Here is a 17,088-nt window from a genome sequence, read left to right as displayed (position 1 = left end):
GCTTTATTACAAAACTATTTTGTAAAGTAGACTCGTGGCCAAACTATTTACCAAACTAAGCTTCTAAACGCTGTCTCGGACAACATTTTATACCCTGGTTTTAAAAAAAAAAATCAATGTGTAAAACGCTGTCTCAGACAACGTTTTACACGTTGACTTTTTTTTTTTAAATTTCGTAATTTTTTATTTTAAAATAAAAAATAAAAAAATTTACACTAAAAACGCTGACTGAGTCAGCGTTTTTAGTGTAAATATATATTTTTTTTAAATATTCTTAATTTCTGATTTCAACCCATTACTCAAGGAGTTAGTGATAGCTCTGCATTTGAATGTTGTTGCTTGTGCGATAAAACTTCATGACTTTAATATAGCCATTGTCTACTGCTCTATGGTGTTCGGAATTGGTAAGAGAAATGTCAAGGCAAGGCTTTAGTGAAATCAAGGAAGTTTGATAAGGCTTATGAAGGTTTAGAGAAGGCAAGGTCATTAGAACCAAAAAAATAAAGAAATAGAAAAGGAGTTATCAACTTTGATGAGTATCACTTCAACTGAGAAAAAATTCGATGCTGAAGATCATGGTAATCAAGTAGAAGGGAAGCAATTGAACACCAAGCCTCAAGCCTTGGAACTTACTAACAAAGTTAATAAAAGGTTTGGAAGCTCATCTAGAAGTTGTGGTAATGAAGAAGAGTTGCTGGGAGAAGGAACCAAAGAGAGTATGGAGCTCGATAATGTGCAGGAGCCGAGTTCAAACAACCCACATCACAGAGTACAACAGATAGGGAAAGCTACCTTTGTCAATAAAAGAAAACCAAACATGCGAATGAAAATTTCTCGAGAAGATATGGCCAAGTTATCAAAACGAAAGGAGCTGTATCTGTATCACTCCCACACACACTCTTCTTTGAAGGTTCGTACCTTCATCAAAAACTCTGATATCTTGATAGAGACCCCCCACAATCAAGATTTGAGGGAAGCAGTGGTCTCAAGATAAGAAAATAAGAATTTTAAAAAAAATATAGTCAGCGTTTTTAGTGTAAATTTTTTTTTATTTTTTATTTTTAATTTTAAAATCAAAAATTACGAAATTTAAAAAAAAAAAAAAGTCAACATGTACACGTTGATTTTTTTTTTTTAAAAAAAAACCAGGGTATAAAACCCTGTCCGAGACAACATTTTACCCTAAAAACTTAGTTTGGTAAATAGTTTGGCCACGAGTCTACTTTACAAAATAGTTTTGTACTAAAGCTTACTTTGGATAAAAATCCCAAGTTGATTTTCATGATAAACAACAATTGTTTATCAAGTGGCAATATAGTAAATAAGTACATTTTTTTTTACTGTTTACGAGTGAGTAGTGCTGTAGTAGCTGTTTTGCACCAAAGCCGCTACTTGATTTATACCAAAACCACTGCTTGAGGGAAAAATTGCTACTTCAACTAAATAAACATTAATCGTTTATAAAAAACATCAATGGGGCTCCCTCCCTAAAATATGACATATCTTAGGGCTTGTTTGGTTGGTTGACGTGGAAAATGCAAATTCCTTGAAAATTTATATTCATATGTAATTAGAATTCCTAATAAATGCTAAATTGTGTTTGGTGAGTGAGTATGGGTGAAAGTTTGGTTTGCGGTATGGTTTATAGTCTAAACTGAAATCAAACCATATTAATTAGGTTTGGGATTTTCAAACCGCACCACACCATATTATTATTCGGTCCAAATCAAACTACACTGTTTTTAATTTGGTTTTATAGCAATTTTTCGGCCTAGTTTTGGCGTTGATTTGTAATTTTTTTTTTGTCCTAAATTAACATAACTTGTGTTTGGCCTTATATAGTAGAGCTGAAAATCAAATTTGGGTTATAATTTAGATATGGGCCTGTATTTCGGTTTGGTTTTTCAAATCCTAAAACCGAAACCAAACTGCAATTTTTATTTCTCAAACCGCACCAAACCATATTAAAGAAAAAACCAAATCGCATTACTAATTCTGTTTGGTTTGTAGTTCGGTTTGATTTTAAGCCATATTAGTTTCATCCCTATGAGTTAGTAGCGTTGTAGTAGCGGTTTTGCACCAAAACCGCTATTTGATTTATACCAAAACTACTAATTAAGTTCAACTAAATAAACATATATCGTTATCAAAACCATCAATGGGGGTCCCTCCCTAAAATATGACATATCTTAGACTCTTAGAGCTTGTTTGGTTGAATGTGGGAAATACAGATTCCTTGAAAATTAATATTCCCATGTAATTAAAATTCCTAGGAAATACTAAATTGTGTTTGGTTAACAATGAGAATTGGAAATTACCTAATACTCCCTTCGTCTCATATTATAGTTCCTGCTTTTCTATTTTGGAGATCCAAAATATTGTTCTTATTTCTATTTTTGGATAGTATGTAAAAACCATTATACCCTCATTTTTTTTAACTTTATTCATTGAACTTCCTAATTTATCCTTAAATTATTCACATGTCTTATACTTTTTTCCACTTTCTGTCTCTAACTTTGTCTATAATTGTACTTTTCACTTTTTTCCCATTAAATTATCTACTTACCTTGTACCTTTTTTCACTTTCTCTCTCTAAATTTTGTCTATAATTGTACTTTTCACTTTTTCCCCCTTAAATTATCCACTTGCCTTGTACTTTTGTCTAACTTTTGTTCACTTTTAATGTACTTCATCCACTTTTTCCCCCCATTTCTTAAATAATATTGTGAAAAAACACTAACAAGAATTATATATTGGGGCGGAAGGAGTAATTAACTTCCTTCATTTTATGAGCAGTGATTAGGGGATTTTGCTCCCACCAATCGGAATGCGCCACGTGGGCCAATCAGGTCCTGCCAAGTGTTCCCCAGTTGGACCTCTCAGGGCTTGCCACGTGGCACACGCTTATTCGTCCGCCTTGGACCTATTATGTCATGACACGTGGCATACTCCATGCCTAATGGAGAAGTCGGCCACCCAGGCCCAACTTCCGAGGGAAGCCCAATCAGCCCAAGGTTAACCTAAACCTAGATTGGCACGTTTCCCGAGGTTATAAATACCTCCCTTAATCCTCATTAAGGGAGATTACGCAGATTACACACATTAAACTCTCTCACCTAGAGAGACCCAATCACTTTAATTTCCGCATTAATTACTCCTTAATCAAGTACTAACTTGACCGTCGGAGGCGGATCTCCAATCATCCGGAGCATCTGTTTGTTTTGCAGGTACAGGCGTCCGGTTCCAGTCTCGGAATTGTAACTCTCCCGCAGGACATCAGAAAACCCCGAAACAAGCAGCAACTTTTGTGTGCGCGAGTAACCCTTGACCGAATAACCTTTGACCGATCGAGTAACCCATGACCGACCAAGTAACCCTTGATCGATCAAGTAACCCTTGACCGACTTAGTAACCCCTAACCGAGTGACCCCTGACCAACTTAGTAACCCCCGACCGAGTGAGTAATCCCTAACCGACCGAGTAACCCCTAACCGACCAAGTAACCCCGAATCGAGTAACCCCTGACCGACTTAGTAACCTTTATAATACTAATAAAGTAACCCCCGTAATGGCTGACCACACTGGTCAGCCACATATGAAAGTTTATGTTTTACGAAAAGTAGAACAAATTTTTTATTTTCCTTAAATTTGTCAACCAAGTAACACATGAGAATTTTAATTTCTAGAAATTTCAATTTTCATATTTTTTTTTTTCAACCAAACGACATCTTACTGTATATAGTTGTAACTTGTAACTTTCCTTTCTACTTTTTTCTGAAAATAAACGCTTAAGTCGAAAGAACATCACTACACACTTCGGCACTTCCCTTCTCTCACCAAATCGGCGGCGGCGGCAACATTTGACCGGCAACGGAAGGACTGAGCTCTCCCATTCTCCGAGTTCTTTACAGCTCTACTTCTATTTTCTTAAAGGTAAATTACTAAATTAATCTTCTTGTTTGTTTGTCTAATTAGTAATTGCAAATATATTGAATTACTATAATTCAAGTTCTTAAAATTTTAGGTTAAATTGCAATTTTTATAATTGTTATTGAATATATTTTCAATACATACGTTGTTTATAAATGTTACAATTTCGGGAGACGATGGAGTAAGGATTTGATACTTTGATGTATATGAATATTGAAGTGAAATGTTGTTAATTGAAATTGTTGGTTTGATTACTAAAAATTTGTTTCGATTTCGATTGATTCAGGATTTTATTGTGTACTTTTTGTACAGATTGGAGGTATTTCAGTAGTTAGGGTAGGAGAAGTGTATCAAACATGCCACTCTATGACTGTGTGCTATTACTGAAACCTCAAGTGAAGAATCCTTCCTTGAGGGAATTGATTGCTCGGGTGGGGAAACACGTTTACGCTCGAAATGGCGTGCTCACCGAGATTAAGTCCTTTGGAACTGTTCATCTGGGTTATGGTATTAAGAAGCTTGATGGAAGATACTTTCAGGTAATAATATAGATCCTTCGTTTTCTTTCTGTTTTTGTTACGATATAATATTGTTGGTATGATTTTACGTATTAGTTTGTTGAAGTCATCACATTGCCTGGAGATTTTGATCTTTATCTGCTGCTGGAAGACATTCCCAATTCCCAGCTTTGAGATCACTTGTTGGGGGCTAATCTGGTGATTTAGTTTATGATGGTTGTGTAAATCTTTTGGGTGTATAACTTCTGGCATATGTCATTGAATCAAAGGTGAAAAGTTCCTTGAGTTGATATCTACCAAGTCTTGTTTAGACGATTTGGTTGACCTTGAAATAATGTACTCCCTCCATACTATAATATAATGTTTATTTCATTTTGCATGGTCTTCAAGATGTACCTTTGATCATAAATATCTTTAATTGTATATTAACAAAAAATATAAAAGAAAATTTCATATATCAAAACTATACATTGAGACAAATCTAAGGATATTTCACATGACTAATTGACTATGTTTCTTATTTTTATTAATGAGAATTTTTGGTCAAGGTTATAAAGTTTGACCATTAAAATAGGAATAGACATTATATTATGGGATGGAGGGAGTATATGCTTAGAATATCAAGGAAGATGAAGGTGGAAGTATCTATATTTCTCTTTCATGTATATTGCTTGCATACTATTTTCTATGTTAGCATCTCGCATGAAAGGTTATATAATTTGTAGAGGAGTGTGTATTAAAGACCACCCAAAAGAATACGAAGTAGAAAAAAAGATTAGGATCAAACCAAGGAGGTCAATGAATGAAGAGAGGGGGGGGGGGGGTGACAACCTTGTTGCTTTCAATGAGGAAACTAGTTTGTCATCTTGCCACTGCATAGAGGCGTCCTTTAGGAGGTTTTCTAAATCAAAAGAGGCCTGTTTCCATTTTAGACACAAGTCACTTTAAGTGGCACCAATAGATGTGTTATTGGTACAAAGGTTGTGTTTTGGTACCCCTACTTAGAGTACCAATACACTTCTTATTGGTACTAGTTAGAAGAGGGGCTTAATTGGTGCCATTATGTTAATTTGGTACCAATAAAGAATTTTGTTGGTACTCATTTTGGGTACTACTCTAGGTTGCTTGTGTCCAAATAAGACCTAGCCACTTCCTCCATCCATTTATCAAAGGAAGAACGTATGTGCCGCTTTTTGGGAAGAATTCTTGGCAGGTTTTCTTTCCCTGTTTTTATTTCTTGTCATGTGTCCATGTACAATTTTTTGAGTTTTTTTCCTTGTTCTTTAAGTTTTTAAAGGGGAGGGGAAGAGGGGAGGGTGTAGGTGGTGGAAGTCATTCTACAGAAGATCTCTTTTATGGCAAACTTCATGAAATCATGAGTGAGAGTCAAGTCCATTAGGAGATACTGTTCAATAATCATGTTTATTACCTTGAAGAATGCTGAAGGCAAAAGTATATTGTTTTTTTGCCTTGTACTTTTGGTAAAAGGCAAAATTATCATGTTGGATAAATAAATCTCAAAAGAAGTCAAAACTTGCTAGTTTGAGGGTCTCTTTCTAGTCGCAACCATTGAATTTAATACAAGTCACATCAAGGGTTGTTAAAACAGAATTCAAGCCAAAACCTCTTGATTATATTGTTTACAATTTTTAGTGTTTAGGCCTATTTATGAGACCTCAAAAGTGCCCCCTAGCTTCCCAAATTAGGAAATGGCTTTATGCTACATGCTCCCTAAAAGAGCCTGAGACTCAGCTCTAAATCTTCTGAAAGTCAATCCATTCTATAGCTTTCATACATAAGATATGAAGAAGCTCGCATGATGTTACCATACGGTCCATACAACATCTCATTCATTCTTCAGCTTCTCCATTATAGCTAACACATTTTTGTGTCCTTGATGCATGATTTAACAATAATATATAGCATGCAAGTGGCGTTAAGGGCCTAGGAGAAAGGTTATTAGAAGGCTAGAAGCTATGTGTTGATGTTTAAGGGTAATTGGAAAATATGGCTGAAGAAGAGAAAAACACAGCAGCTCGAGAAAAAACAAATGACATAGAAACTTTGGTATTTCGGTTCAATTGAGGCACAAGAGATGTAATTTGATGGTGATGCCCAGAAGCTCAGGAGTACAATAAAGCACAGTCGAGTATTTTGACAAGTTCAAATGCATTTGGTCTAACAAGCCTAGTCAATTTAGTTTAATTGGAGAGATAAAGTGGAGTGTAATTCATTTTTAAGACTCTATCAAGCTGCTCAGCCTATTTTGCAGTTTACCCCATTAATTTAAGGTCATATTGACAGTTAGAAAATAGAAACTTAGAATAAATATATGTGGATTCTTGATATGTCCATATTGTCATTAAAATGAATTCATTATGCATATCAAGATGTATCTTGTAGCACAGCCTATGATGATTGATAAATTCTTTTCAGAACTTCTATCAAAGGTTTTGCAAAATTATAGACTCAATGGAATAAGGCTTGATAGCATGGTTAGTAGATATTACCTGAGGCTAGTTTCTCTATAATGTTCTGCACTCTGAACAGAACTAGTCTAGGTTTAATTTTTAGCAGTCTCCTAGGAAATCCATCCTCATCCTCTTAAATTTACATCAGAACCAGTAACAAAATTGATTGGGTTTGTAAACGAAACCAGTTATGAGGAATAACTTTCTTTTCAAACTTCAAAGTGAACTTTAACATGTGTATATGCCATAAATTCCATCATAAGGCCAACAAAATTTTTTGAGGGCTTATAATGCTTGCTTTTTTTTTTTTAACAAGTTGTGTCAGCCAGGAACACTGCATTATGTGTATTGGTAATTGGTATAGTGTCAAGTCAATTAGTTATGTTAGTTTCACTGCAAAGAAATGTGTGAAGTCAATCTCAATAGAGAGTTAGAGACTGAGATGAAGAATCATTGAAATTTTTAGAAACATGTATGGCCTGTATGGCATGGCAAGATGAAGAACAAAGAGAGAGAGAGAGAGAGGGTTCAAGAGTAAGGGTAATTTGCCCCTTATTTTCAGGTTATGGACTTATTGTCTCATCATTGTGAGAAGCTTGGGAGTATTGATCCATTTGGATGCTACATACAGTTATGAGACCTTTCGACTATACAAAGTTGATTTCCTTGAACATTAACAGTAGTATCTTGGACCTTGCAGCCACTAACAGCTGGTCAGTTATACTCCTTAATTCAACTAAAGGGTGGCTTTGTGAGGCTTTTGTGAAGATAACGAAAGCAATATCTATTAATTTTATTAAATGTATAAATATTCAATTTTGTCTATCTTTGTTTCTTAAAAGTTGGGCAAACCATGATGAACATCTCTTGTGATGTGGGATTGATGTTTAAAGAAAATGAGGGGGTGTGGGGGGGGGGGGGGTGTGGCGCCAAACTAAGAAACACTGAGGTTGGAAGTAGAGCTTTGGGGGTGTTTAGGTTGAGGTAGAACTTTTGGGAAGTTTTGGTTTATGTACCAGTTTGATGGTTAACTAAGTTCAGTTGGCTGAGATATTCCCTTTTTTGTTTGGTCTCTTTGGTTGTGCTGGTCGAGATCTTAGTAACATGATTTCTGATTGTATTGCTCTTCTTTAACAAAGTGATTTGCTTTCCCTAGTTCAAGTTGTATCAACCCTGCTGTTTCTTCGGTTTTTCTCTGAAATACTTCCTGACTAATATAGACTGTATATGTTCACGCATTGATTTCTCTGTCCACTATTGTCATCCAGTTTGGATATGTTTTCTTTGTGAAGTCACACTATGTTCATATGTGCTCTAGCTGTGCTATATGCAGATAATTTGGTTTTCCCATGAATGAGGATGATACTCATAAAATTTATGGACGTGAAATATTTGCTTTATACATGTAGGGACAACTGATGCAAATGACCATGATGGCAACTCCCAATATAAACAAGGAGCTTCATTACTTGAACAAAGAAGATCGGCTATTACGATGGCTCCTTGTGAAGCATCGAGACACAAAGTTTGGGCTTGACTACTCGGATAGAGAAGATTCAAGAAGTGAACTAAACAAATTCAGCTTGCCTAGCATATATGATAATGCAGATGGAGATGAGGAGGAGGATGATGATGATGAAAATGAATATGATGAGGAGGCAGAGAAGCAAGATGGTTAAGGATCATTGATATCGCAAGTCCCATGTAATTTCCTGTTAGTCAAGCTTGTTCTTGCAGCACGTGGGTGATAATTCTTAGGTTTTAGGTTATTGCAGCAGAGTGCATATGCAACTTACTATTGATGTTCTTTTAGGGTTACCCTCCTTTTTAGCAATAAGAGAATTTGCTTCATATTCCGAAATTACTGTCATAACTCATACATCCTTTTTTCTGGAAATAAAGGATTTTGTTGGGCTCTTGGAATGGCCTCAATTTTATTTGTTGTATATCCTCCTCCCCCCTCCTTTCCCCCAGATTGCAGTTTAGCATGTCTTTTTCCGACGTGCTTGCTGAAAGCTGTGATTCCCTGCAGCTAGATGGCCTGAAGGCATCTCTGCATCATCACTGCGAGTGCATGCCTTTCATTTCTAAGAAAGCAAGGAATGAGGGTGTGTAAAGACTAAAGACTCTAGGGTCTAGACTCTAGAGGGAGAAACTCCCCTGTACATGAAAAAGTCATATTACATATACAAAACAAATACTTGCTTAAATTTTAGTTAGGGTGGTAACATCAACCTTTGGCTAAGGCCCCCAACTAGAGATGGCACATTGGCACTTAGATAGTCCAAGTCCAGAAGTTCTGATGTGTAAAACTTACTTTCCTAAATTCAGTACCAACAAATCAAAATAGATATCATCACTTCTTTTTTTTGTTGATTGATTAGAAATCCTGATAGTTTCAACGATGGGTGAGAAATTAAAATGGACTTGAAATAGGGAAAAAATGTCCAAGTTGAAAAGCTATGAGAGACTGGACGATTTGTAATGCACATCATATTTTTGTAAGTATACTCTAGCAAGTGCCCGTACCAAATTCCAATACATAGTTGAACTGCAACTGATGCCTCATGCCCTACAGCTTATAAGCTTATTATTATTGAACAAAGTGGATAAGGGCTAGTCAATGGTAAGTTATTGACGCAAACAAGCAATAATGGAGAACCACGCGAAGGAAGAGTTGCCTATGAAACCTCGATTAGTAAATTGACGAGAACTAATTTTCCCTTACTTTGGCTTAAAATTTATGGGCCATAGGCAAGGCCTTCAAGATAATATAAGAAGGCTCAACACCCACCTCAAGCTAAAGCATGCAGATCACTATTACCTAAAACCTTAATGAAAATATATATTGGCAACACAAATGAGATGTGAGTAGGCAGTCTTGCCTATTGATAATAATAACAAATTAAAAGCGAGGACAAGAGTCGATTGAGACTTGTGATGGTCGAACAAGTTGAGGTAGCCACAAAGTGGGTTCGACATTGAATTTTAGTTGTTTTGAAAGTTTCTTGTGAATTTATCTGTTTAGGTGTTTTAAAATATGAGGCGACTTAATTCCTATAAAAACGCGCAACAACAAACAAGTCTTAAAGTGATAAGCATCAGTGAGTAAGAATATGTTTCTTTCTTTCGAAACATCGGGTTGTGGACAACGTATAGAATTGATTGACTATCGCAAATATATGTCAAAAAGTAAAGTCAATTCTCGATAACTTGACCTTCTCACCAAAACACAATGTCAATGTGTGTCATGAGTCAAACTATACGGAGTAATATAATTCTATAAAGACGCGCAACAACAAACAAGTCTAAAGTCAATTACCCAACTATAAATACCTACGTAACTTAGTTTTGTAAAATGTTCAAAATCATACGGAGTAGCAAGTGATATCTTGCAAATTTACAATTTACTTATTTCTCTTCTCAATCTACTTGTACATCGTACGGAATATTTCAAAAGGTAATATATAGATCTTCATAGTTGACTAAAATTAAAAAAAAAACAAAGGTAGCAGTGGTACCACTCAAAAACTTGACAAAAAGTTGGACAATTTTGCAAACTCCATAAATTTTTCAGTATCTCTCAATAAAATTGAATGAAATCAGCATTTGAAGGCACATAATGAGCAAAATAGAGCAAGCGACAGAGATGAGTAAAGCAGCAGCAGCAAATGAATATCATTCCAAAGACTTCGAATGGGAGGAACTCAAACTTGAAGTTGAGACTCATCCTTCTCTCTCCTACCATCTTTCTCCTTTTCAACCCTCTCTTTCTCCGTCTTCTCAGCATCCTCAAGCATGGTCCCACTTTCACTCTCGTCACTCCACTGGCAAATTCTTCAAGGTACTCTCTTTTATTCAATTAATTATGATTGAAACTTGTGAATTTTGCTTTTTCATGGGATTTTCTCTATTGTATTGTATTGTATTTGGATTTTGAAGGGTTTGCCTTTCTGGGTTTTGTTCTTGCACTTGAGAATATTAAAAAGGAAAGATTAAGAATTAAAATTTGTGATTTTGTCATGAATTCCCAAACTTATACCATTTTAGGAAATGTATATAATGCTTATATGCGGCTCTGAGGGTTTTTTTCATTTTTATTTTTTATCAATTGATGCCCCTTTGGAATTGGATTTTGTTTCGTATTTAGGATTAGGGTGCATTATAGCTGTATTGTTGCAAAAATATGGAATAGAATGGAGTTAAATGGGAGATAGAAAGGGTAATGATGGTCATTACTTTTATGTATGGTTTGGTATCAGAATGGAATGGAAAAAAAAAATGAGTGGAGTCAGATTGGGGAGGGTAGCTTGATGTGTTACCATTGGGTTAGGAAGTGTAAACAAGTGGTAGGAATCAATTAAACTTGAGTAAGAGAATTCTTTAATCTTCATACTAAACACATTCTTAATTGTTAATGGGAGAGGGGCTTTCTTTTGGGGAGGGGGTGTGGTTGGACCAATGCTTTGGTAAAGGGTGTCAAGATTTTAAAAACTTGGGTTGGCTATTGATCTGGAGATAGTAGAGGGTTGTGGATTTTGACTTCTAAGGGTAGATAAAGAGGAATGAAAGGGAATGTTTAAGAAAAAGTAAACTTGGATAGACATTTAATTTGCTGCTTTCAATTGAACATAATGATGCAAGAGGATTTTCATTGCAACTGCACATTAGGGGTTCATGATGTTGTATTGTATTTCTTATTGGGTTTGAAATGAAATTTTATGTGTAATTATTGATTCTTTCTAATGTGATTGGAGAATCACTGTTTATTGTTTGACTGAGTTCTTTCTTGTCGTCTATATATGACTATATGTCTGTATGGTATTGTTTGTAATCCTTGTCTATTACTTTATGTTGGGTGAGTGGGTGTTATATGATTTCTGACGAGTAATTTGTGCCAAATTTTGTGGTTATACGGTATAATGATTCTGAACATGCTTGTGTGCGTTTAGGAAAGAAGGTATTTGCTGAAGGAATTCCCCGAACTACTTTCTTGTGAAGACTACTCCAAAGTTCTGGAGGTGGGATGTGGTAATGGTAGTACAATTCTCCCAATACTGCGGTAATGACTTTCATAATCTTCACCAACTTTCATAATCATGCTGGCAACTTTGATTCTTGATTTCATGAAGTATACTTCTCTGTTGATTATATCTCCCACTTTAGATATCTCTTTGATGTGTGTTCAACTTCCTAGTTTATTATTCAATTTCCAAGTAGAGATCATTGCTAAGAGTTTCTGCATCATTTTGTTGCACCAAGGCACCAGTCTCTTAAGCTTCTCGTGCTCATATCAAGCTAAGATACAAATGAAGCATATAGTAACCAGGCATTTAACCTAGCAGGCCTAGCTTTTACATGGAAATGTTGAATTAACAAGCATTACCTTTTCAAACATTTACTAACATGAAATACAAGGGGTATAAAGCAACTTAGTTTAAGTGTGCAGCAGTTGGTAGTTTATTGTTTTCTACTTTTCATACAAGAAAATGTATTTTTCTATTCTTCCCATTAGACTCTGTAATTTGAATGTAGAATGTTGACCTTTCGTTATGTTTTCTACTATTGCATACTTGTCATCTCTCTGAAGATTACATTGCAAGTAGGTAGCTTTTTTGTCATTCACCTTTTAACATACCCCATTCGTTTTAGACTCTTGTTTCTAAGATAAATTGGAGTAAATGAATGGGTGTAAAATGAAAATCGAATAAAGTAAAAGAGATGGAGTAAATAGGTAGATAAAGTAAGAACAAAGCAGTTGAATATTCAATTATAAGAGAGGGGAGGGGGAGGGGGGGGGGGAGATAATATGTGGTTGCCAAATTAGAATAAATTGAAGGTGACTTGAACTTTCTAAAACACCTCTAAATGAATAGTGAGTTGAACTTTCTTAAATAGAGTATATTAGGAGCGCAATTTCTATCTTACTCCTGCAAGGTACTCCAGGTTTATAAAATTTATGTTATTTTGATGTGAACTTCTTATTATTTCAATATATATATATATATATATATATATATATATATATATGTTATTTTTAAATAAGTACGTGTTATTTTATACTTGCATGTTGTTTTTTGTTTCAACATGATCATTACACTGTACTCTAGGTTTATAAAATTCATGTTATTTTGATGTGAACTTATTATTTTAATTTATATATATGTTATTTTTAAATAAGTACAAGTTATTTTATACATGCATGCTGTTTTTAATACATGTTGAAGTAAATAAGTAAATAACATATTGTTTTAGCAAAATAACACCAGATTTAAGCAAAATAACATAAGGTTTAGGCAAAATAGCTCAAGTATTGGGTATGGAGTACCATGATCCAGGAGTATATAATACTTACTCTATTAGGAGATATATGCCAGTAAGAAAGATTGTATATTTTGCGATTATTTACTTATTTACAACAAAATTGCAGCAGCTTGAGGTGAAAGATATGAATCTTTATTTACAACAATGACCTCCAGAATAAAGCTTAAAAGGTTGAGGCTGCACATTATGTGCTTTGCTCTTCAAGAACAAAAACATAACCCCCCACCCTGATGCTGCAAATTTTTATTGTTGAAAAACAATACTTTCTTTAACTTAGCCAAACTTATCATTCTATTATTTTTTATGAATTGCTATTCTGAGACGATGATTTTGCATATCAGTTGATGCTTTCTGCAAAGTGTTTAAGTAATTAGTTTGGAATCACCAAAGATAGAAAGTACTCCATAAGAGTTGAGTTACAAATTGTTCAAGTTTACTATCAATTTAACCATCTTAATCCTCATATATTTTATGCTCAGCAGGTCAAAGTACACCACTCTGATATTCATAGACTGTAGTAATATTTTTTGAGATCCATTTCACTATCATTAAACAAGCAAAAAGTTATGTCCGCCTGGTGACTGAGAAGATTGGGAAGATTATCTAGACTTCTATTGCACTTTTGCTATTAATAAAGCTAATCATCTTCCTAGATTTTGATAATTTTATTCAGGACCTTTTCAATGCTATACATTTGCATGAACTTAAGTATGTTACCAAGTTGCCTCCTTCCATACATGTACAATCCCAAGTTCCCAACTCTTTTATGAGAGGGCTTGTAGTTAGTGGAAAATAAAGATGTCCAGTCCCTCCTGATCTGCTGAAGTCTTGATTTGGTTTAATTTTGCAGCATATTGCTCCCTTTAATTATCTTAAACTCTTATTTGTATTTTTTTTTTTTTTTCTTCTGTAGAGTAAAGGAGAGGACCAGTGTTTATGCTTGTGATTGTAGTGTTGAGGCACTTGAGAGAGCTAAGCAAAATTTAGAATGTTCTGGTATTATTCATGTGATGGAGCGTTTCCATCCTTTTTGCTGTGATTTCTCTACAACTCCGTTTCCAAATTGGTTGGCTTGTGATTCATGTCGGAACAAGCAATTAGAAAAGTTGGTACATTGTGATTCTGGTAGAATAATTGATGACGTTTTTTTCCCCATATATTATATATTATCTATAAACTGTTGTCCATTATGTTGCTTTTTTTAATGTTACAGAAGTCAATGACAATGACAGAACACTAACTGATCTGCCTTCCGTGCAAAATAGTAGGTGTTGCCTTGGTGGAGTGGACTTTGTCACATTGGTATGTTTTTTTAACCAAGTTTCTTCTAGGGGATATGCAAACGTTTCCCAATCTCTCTCTCTCTCTCTCTCTCTCTCTCAAATGAGAGAATACACTATAAATGTCTGGCATATTATGTATGCGACCCATTGCTAATCTTCAAGTTTAAGAGCTTTTGAAAGTACATGATATCTATGCTTGTTGCAGCAATGTCATGAGTTCAAAACTAAGTGCCTCTCTCAGAAAAACATTAGAAGGTGAGGGAAGCTAATTGTTAGGGCATAATTAAAAATTGTTCTGGGGATTAGTGCACTAACCTTTACCATACTAAAAGCTGAATAAAATGTTCCTCCAGTTAGGTCTCATAGCAAAAATGGTAAATAACAAACCAAGGTTAGAACATTGACATATATGATATGCAGTACAGGCAATATATCTGGTGTGTGGAAGATGTTTTAGGTATAATGTCCGTCTAGGTAATGAAAGTAAACCAACCAACTTTCATTTGGAAATTTGGTCAAAATTCATGTTTTCTGATGTTGGACTTGTATTTACATGCTCCTATGATAAATTTAAGGGAATACTTAGTTTGAAGTTTCATTATTTGTGCTCTTATCCCTACCTTTTAAAAGTTTAACTAAACACTTATGAATAGTGTTATACCAACTATATCCCTTAAAATGTTTAATTACATATGTACCCCCAGTTATGCTTGAAAATCACATGAGTGACATTTATTTCCCCTTATTTTTTACTAGCATAGCTTTTTGGCTTTTTTTTTTTATTTTTTATTTTTTTTTTATATTTGGATAATTATACCCTTTAAAATATTTATCTACTTATTTGCCCTCATTATTATTAGGGCTTGTTTTGTTCACTTTATTTTCACTTATTTCAGGTCTAATAAGTTTAGTTAAATTCAAATAAATTTAGTTAAGTTCAAATAAGATAAGTTCATGAAAAATCAATTTTAATAATTGTCACCCAAGTACAAATTTCAACTAAAATAAGTTTTAATAAGTTAAGATAAGTTCAGTAAGTGAAAATCAGTTGAATAGAACACACCCTTAGTTGACTTTTCTATTAAACTCTTAAAAAAATGTGCGGATATATATATATCCCTAAAATTTTTTGTTTATATATTTTCCCTTATTAAGGTTACCAACAACTAAAGTTGTGACATAAAACTAAACTAAAAGTGATTCCTGGATATGGCTAATATGCGCGCATCGCACGCTTTAGCCTCCCTAGTTGTCTTAAAATCTTGTAAGAGTAAGATGGTGCCTCTTGGAATTCCAATGATTGTTTGATTGTATGTTGATTAGATTTTTACATTATCTGCCATTCCACCTGAGAGGATGGCAACAGCAATCATGGAATGCTTTTCTGTCTTAAAGCCAGGTGGCCTGCTCTTCTTCAGGGATTACGGTATTACTCCTTTTTAAGATTTCCATATTTAATTGCTTGCTTTTTTTTTTTTTTTTTTTTTTTTTCTTGTTTTGAAGTTCTTTCTTTAAGAAATTAGGCTTCATTTTGCTTGTTAGATGTACTATTATTCTAAAGTTCATGATATAGCTGATGATAGATGATGGTTTGCAGGACTTTATGACATGACCATGCTTAGGTTTGAGCCAGATAAAAGAGTGGGTTTTAGGCATTACATGCGTTCTGACGGAACGCTCTCTTATTTCTTTGATCTGGATGGTGCGAGGAATCTCTTTGTTGGTGTTGGCTTCAATGAGGTAGCAAAATTTCTTTTGGATTCATTGTATAAATTTTTCTTTCTCAATGATAGAAACAGTTTATCTGTAAACTTAGCATTCAATATTTTGCTGAAGATAGATGCAACAATTTATTTCTTGCTTTGGAGAACTTAGTTGTATAATAAAGCTGTAGCTTATTTGTTCCACCATTGCTTATACTTCAGATTTTAATTTTCTAGAGAATTATTCACCTGTTTTGCAGCTAGAGCTAGAATATTGTTGTGTGAAGTCGGTCAATCGGCAAAAAGGAAAGAGCATGAGAAGAGTTTGGGTTCATGGGAAATTCCAAAAGCCCTTGTGATTCTGCAACTGAAAGTTCCATCCAAACGTATTATTACTGCATGGAGTAATTGGTCCTTACCTGTTGTGCAACATTAGTTTGACAAAGATGATAGATATCTTGTAAACTTGGGAAGTTCATGCTTTTTAATTTTAATTTTAGTTTTGTTCAGAAAACATTTCATAGAAAATTCTAAATTTTAACTAAGAGATGGTTATCACTTATCACACCTTGTACTTTTACTGCTGCTGATATATGGCTTATCGTACATTACAATATACTCAACTATCTCAAATTCACAATAGCCCTTAACTGTCATTTTAGCTGTGTAGAAGAAGGGAAGCTAATACTTCTGTTAGCTGTGTAACTGCTGGAGTAAATGCGATAATAGGCGTACAATAGTATAATGTGTGGCTGAGCGAAGATCTATCCCTATTTTCTGTCTTCTTGGGCCATCTTCATTACTGTATAAAAAATTTTGTCTGAATTGAAAGAAAAAAAAAGTTTCTAAGAATATATAA

The 17,088-nt window shown here is 34.4% G+C and overlaps 2 protein-coding genes across 5 annotated transcripts; both read left to right on the top strand.

Annotated features, from left to right (window-relative positions):
• The first annotated feature begins 3,757 nt into the window (after positions 1-3,757).
• LOC110737157 lies at positions 3,758-8,851 on the top strand. Of its 2 annotated transcripts, none has more exons than XM_021917537.1 (3): positions 3,758-3,933; positions 4,217-4,469; positions 8,329-8,851. In XM_021917537.1, the coding sequence occupies exons 2-3, from the start codon at positions 4,287-4,289 to the stop codon at positions 8,596-8,598; spliced, it is 453 nt and encodes a 150-aa protein (XP_021773229.1). In that variant the 5' UTR covers positions 3,758-3,933; positions 4,217-4,286; the 3' UTR covers positions 8,599-8,851. The 2 variants fall into 2 exon arrangements, with proteins under 2 accessions (XP_021773229.1, XP_021773228.1); XM_021917536.1 differs by having other exon boundaries at positions 3,759-3,933; positions 4,243-4,469.
• Positions 8,852-10,337: 1,486 nt separating this feature from the next.
• On the top strand, positions 10,338-16,809 carry LOC110737156 (methyltransferase-like protein 6). Of its 3 annotated transcripts, none has more exons than XM_021917533.1 (7): positions 10,338-10,763; positions 11,877-11,981; positions 14,157-14,368; positions 14,457-14,545; positions 15,850-15,952; positions 16,124-16,266; positions 16,490-16,809. In XM_021917533.1, exons 1-7 carry the CDS (start codon positions 10,591-10,593, stop codon positions 16,586-16,588), a joined length of 924 nt encoding a protein of 307 aa, XP_021773225.1. In that variant the 5' UTR covers positions 10,338-10,590; the 3' UTR covers positions 16,589-16,809. The 3 variants fall into 3 exon arrangements, with proteins under 3 accessions (XP_021773225.1, XP_021773227.1, XP_021773224.1); XM_021917535.1 differs by having other exon boundaries at positions 10,346-10,763; positions 11,872-11,981; positions 14,157-14,348; positions 14,509-14,545; XM_021917532.1 differs by having other exon boundaries at positions 10,346-10,763; positions 11,872-11,981.
• The last annotated feature ends 279 nt before the right edge of the window (positions 16,810-17,088 follow it).

Source organism: Chenopodium quinoa, unplaced genomic scaffold (assembly GCF_001683475.1).
Source record: "Chenopodium quinoa cultivar QQ74 unplaced genomic scaffold, ASM168347v1, whole genome shotgun sequence".
In the NCBI taxonomy this organism is placed as follows: Eukaryota; Viridiplantae; Streptophyta; class Magnoliopsida; order Caryophyllales; family Amaranthaceae; genus Chenopodium; species Chenopodium quinoa.
This window is presented reverse-complemented; position numbering and strand designations above follow the sequence as displayed.

What these genes read in the sequence shown, in the direction of transcription:
- LOC110737157 (XM_021917537.1), top strand. Translation starts at nt 4,287, where the DNA reads ATGCCACTCTATGACTGTGTGCTATTACTGAAACCTCAAGTGAAGAAT. An exon ending in TTGATGGAAGATACTTTCAG is followed by an intron (nt 4,470 to 8,328) that starts GTAATAATATAG and finishes TTATACATGTAG; the next exon opens with GGACAACTGATGCAAATGAC.
- LOC110737156 (XM_021917532.1), top strand. Translation starts at nt 10,542, where the DNA reads ATGAGCAAAATAGAGCAAGCGACAGAGATGAGTAAAGCAGCAGCAGCA. An exon ending in GAGTGGACTTTGTCACATTG is followed by an intron (nt 14,546 to 15,849) that starts GTATGTTTTTTT and finishes TATGTTGATTAG; the next exon opens with ATTTTTACATTATCTGCCAT. An exon ending in TTGGTGTTGGCTTCAATGAG is followed by an intron (nt 16,267 to 16,489) that starts GTAGCAAAATTT and finishes CCTGTTTTGCAG; the next exon opens with CTAGAGCTAGAATATTGTTG.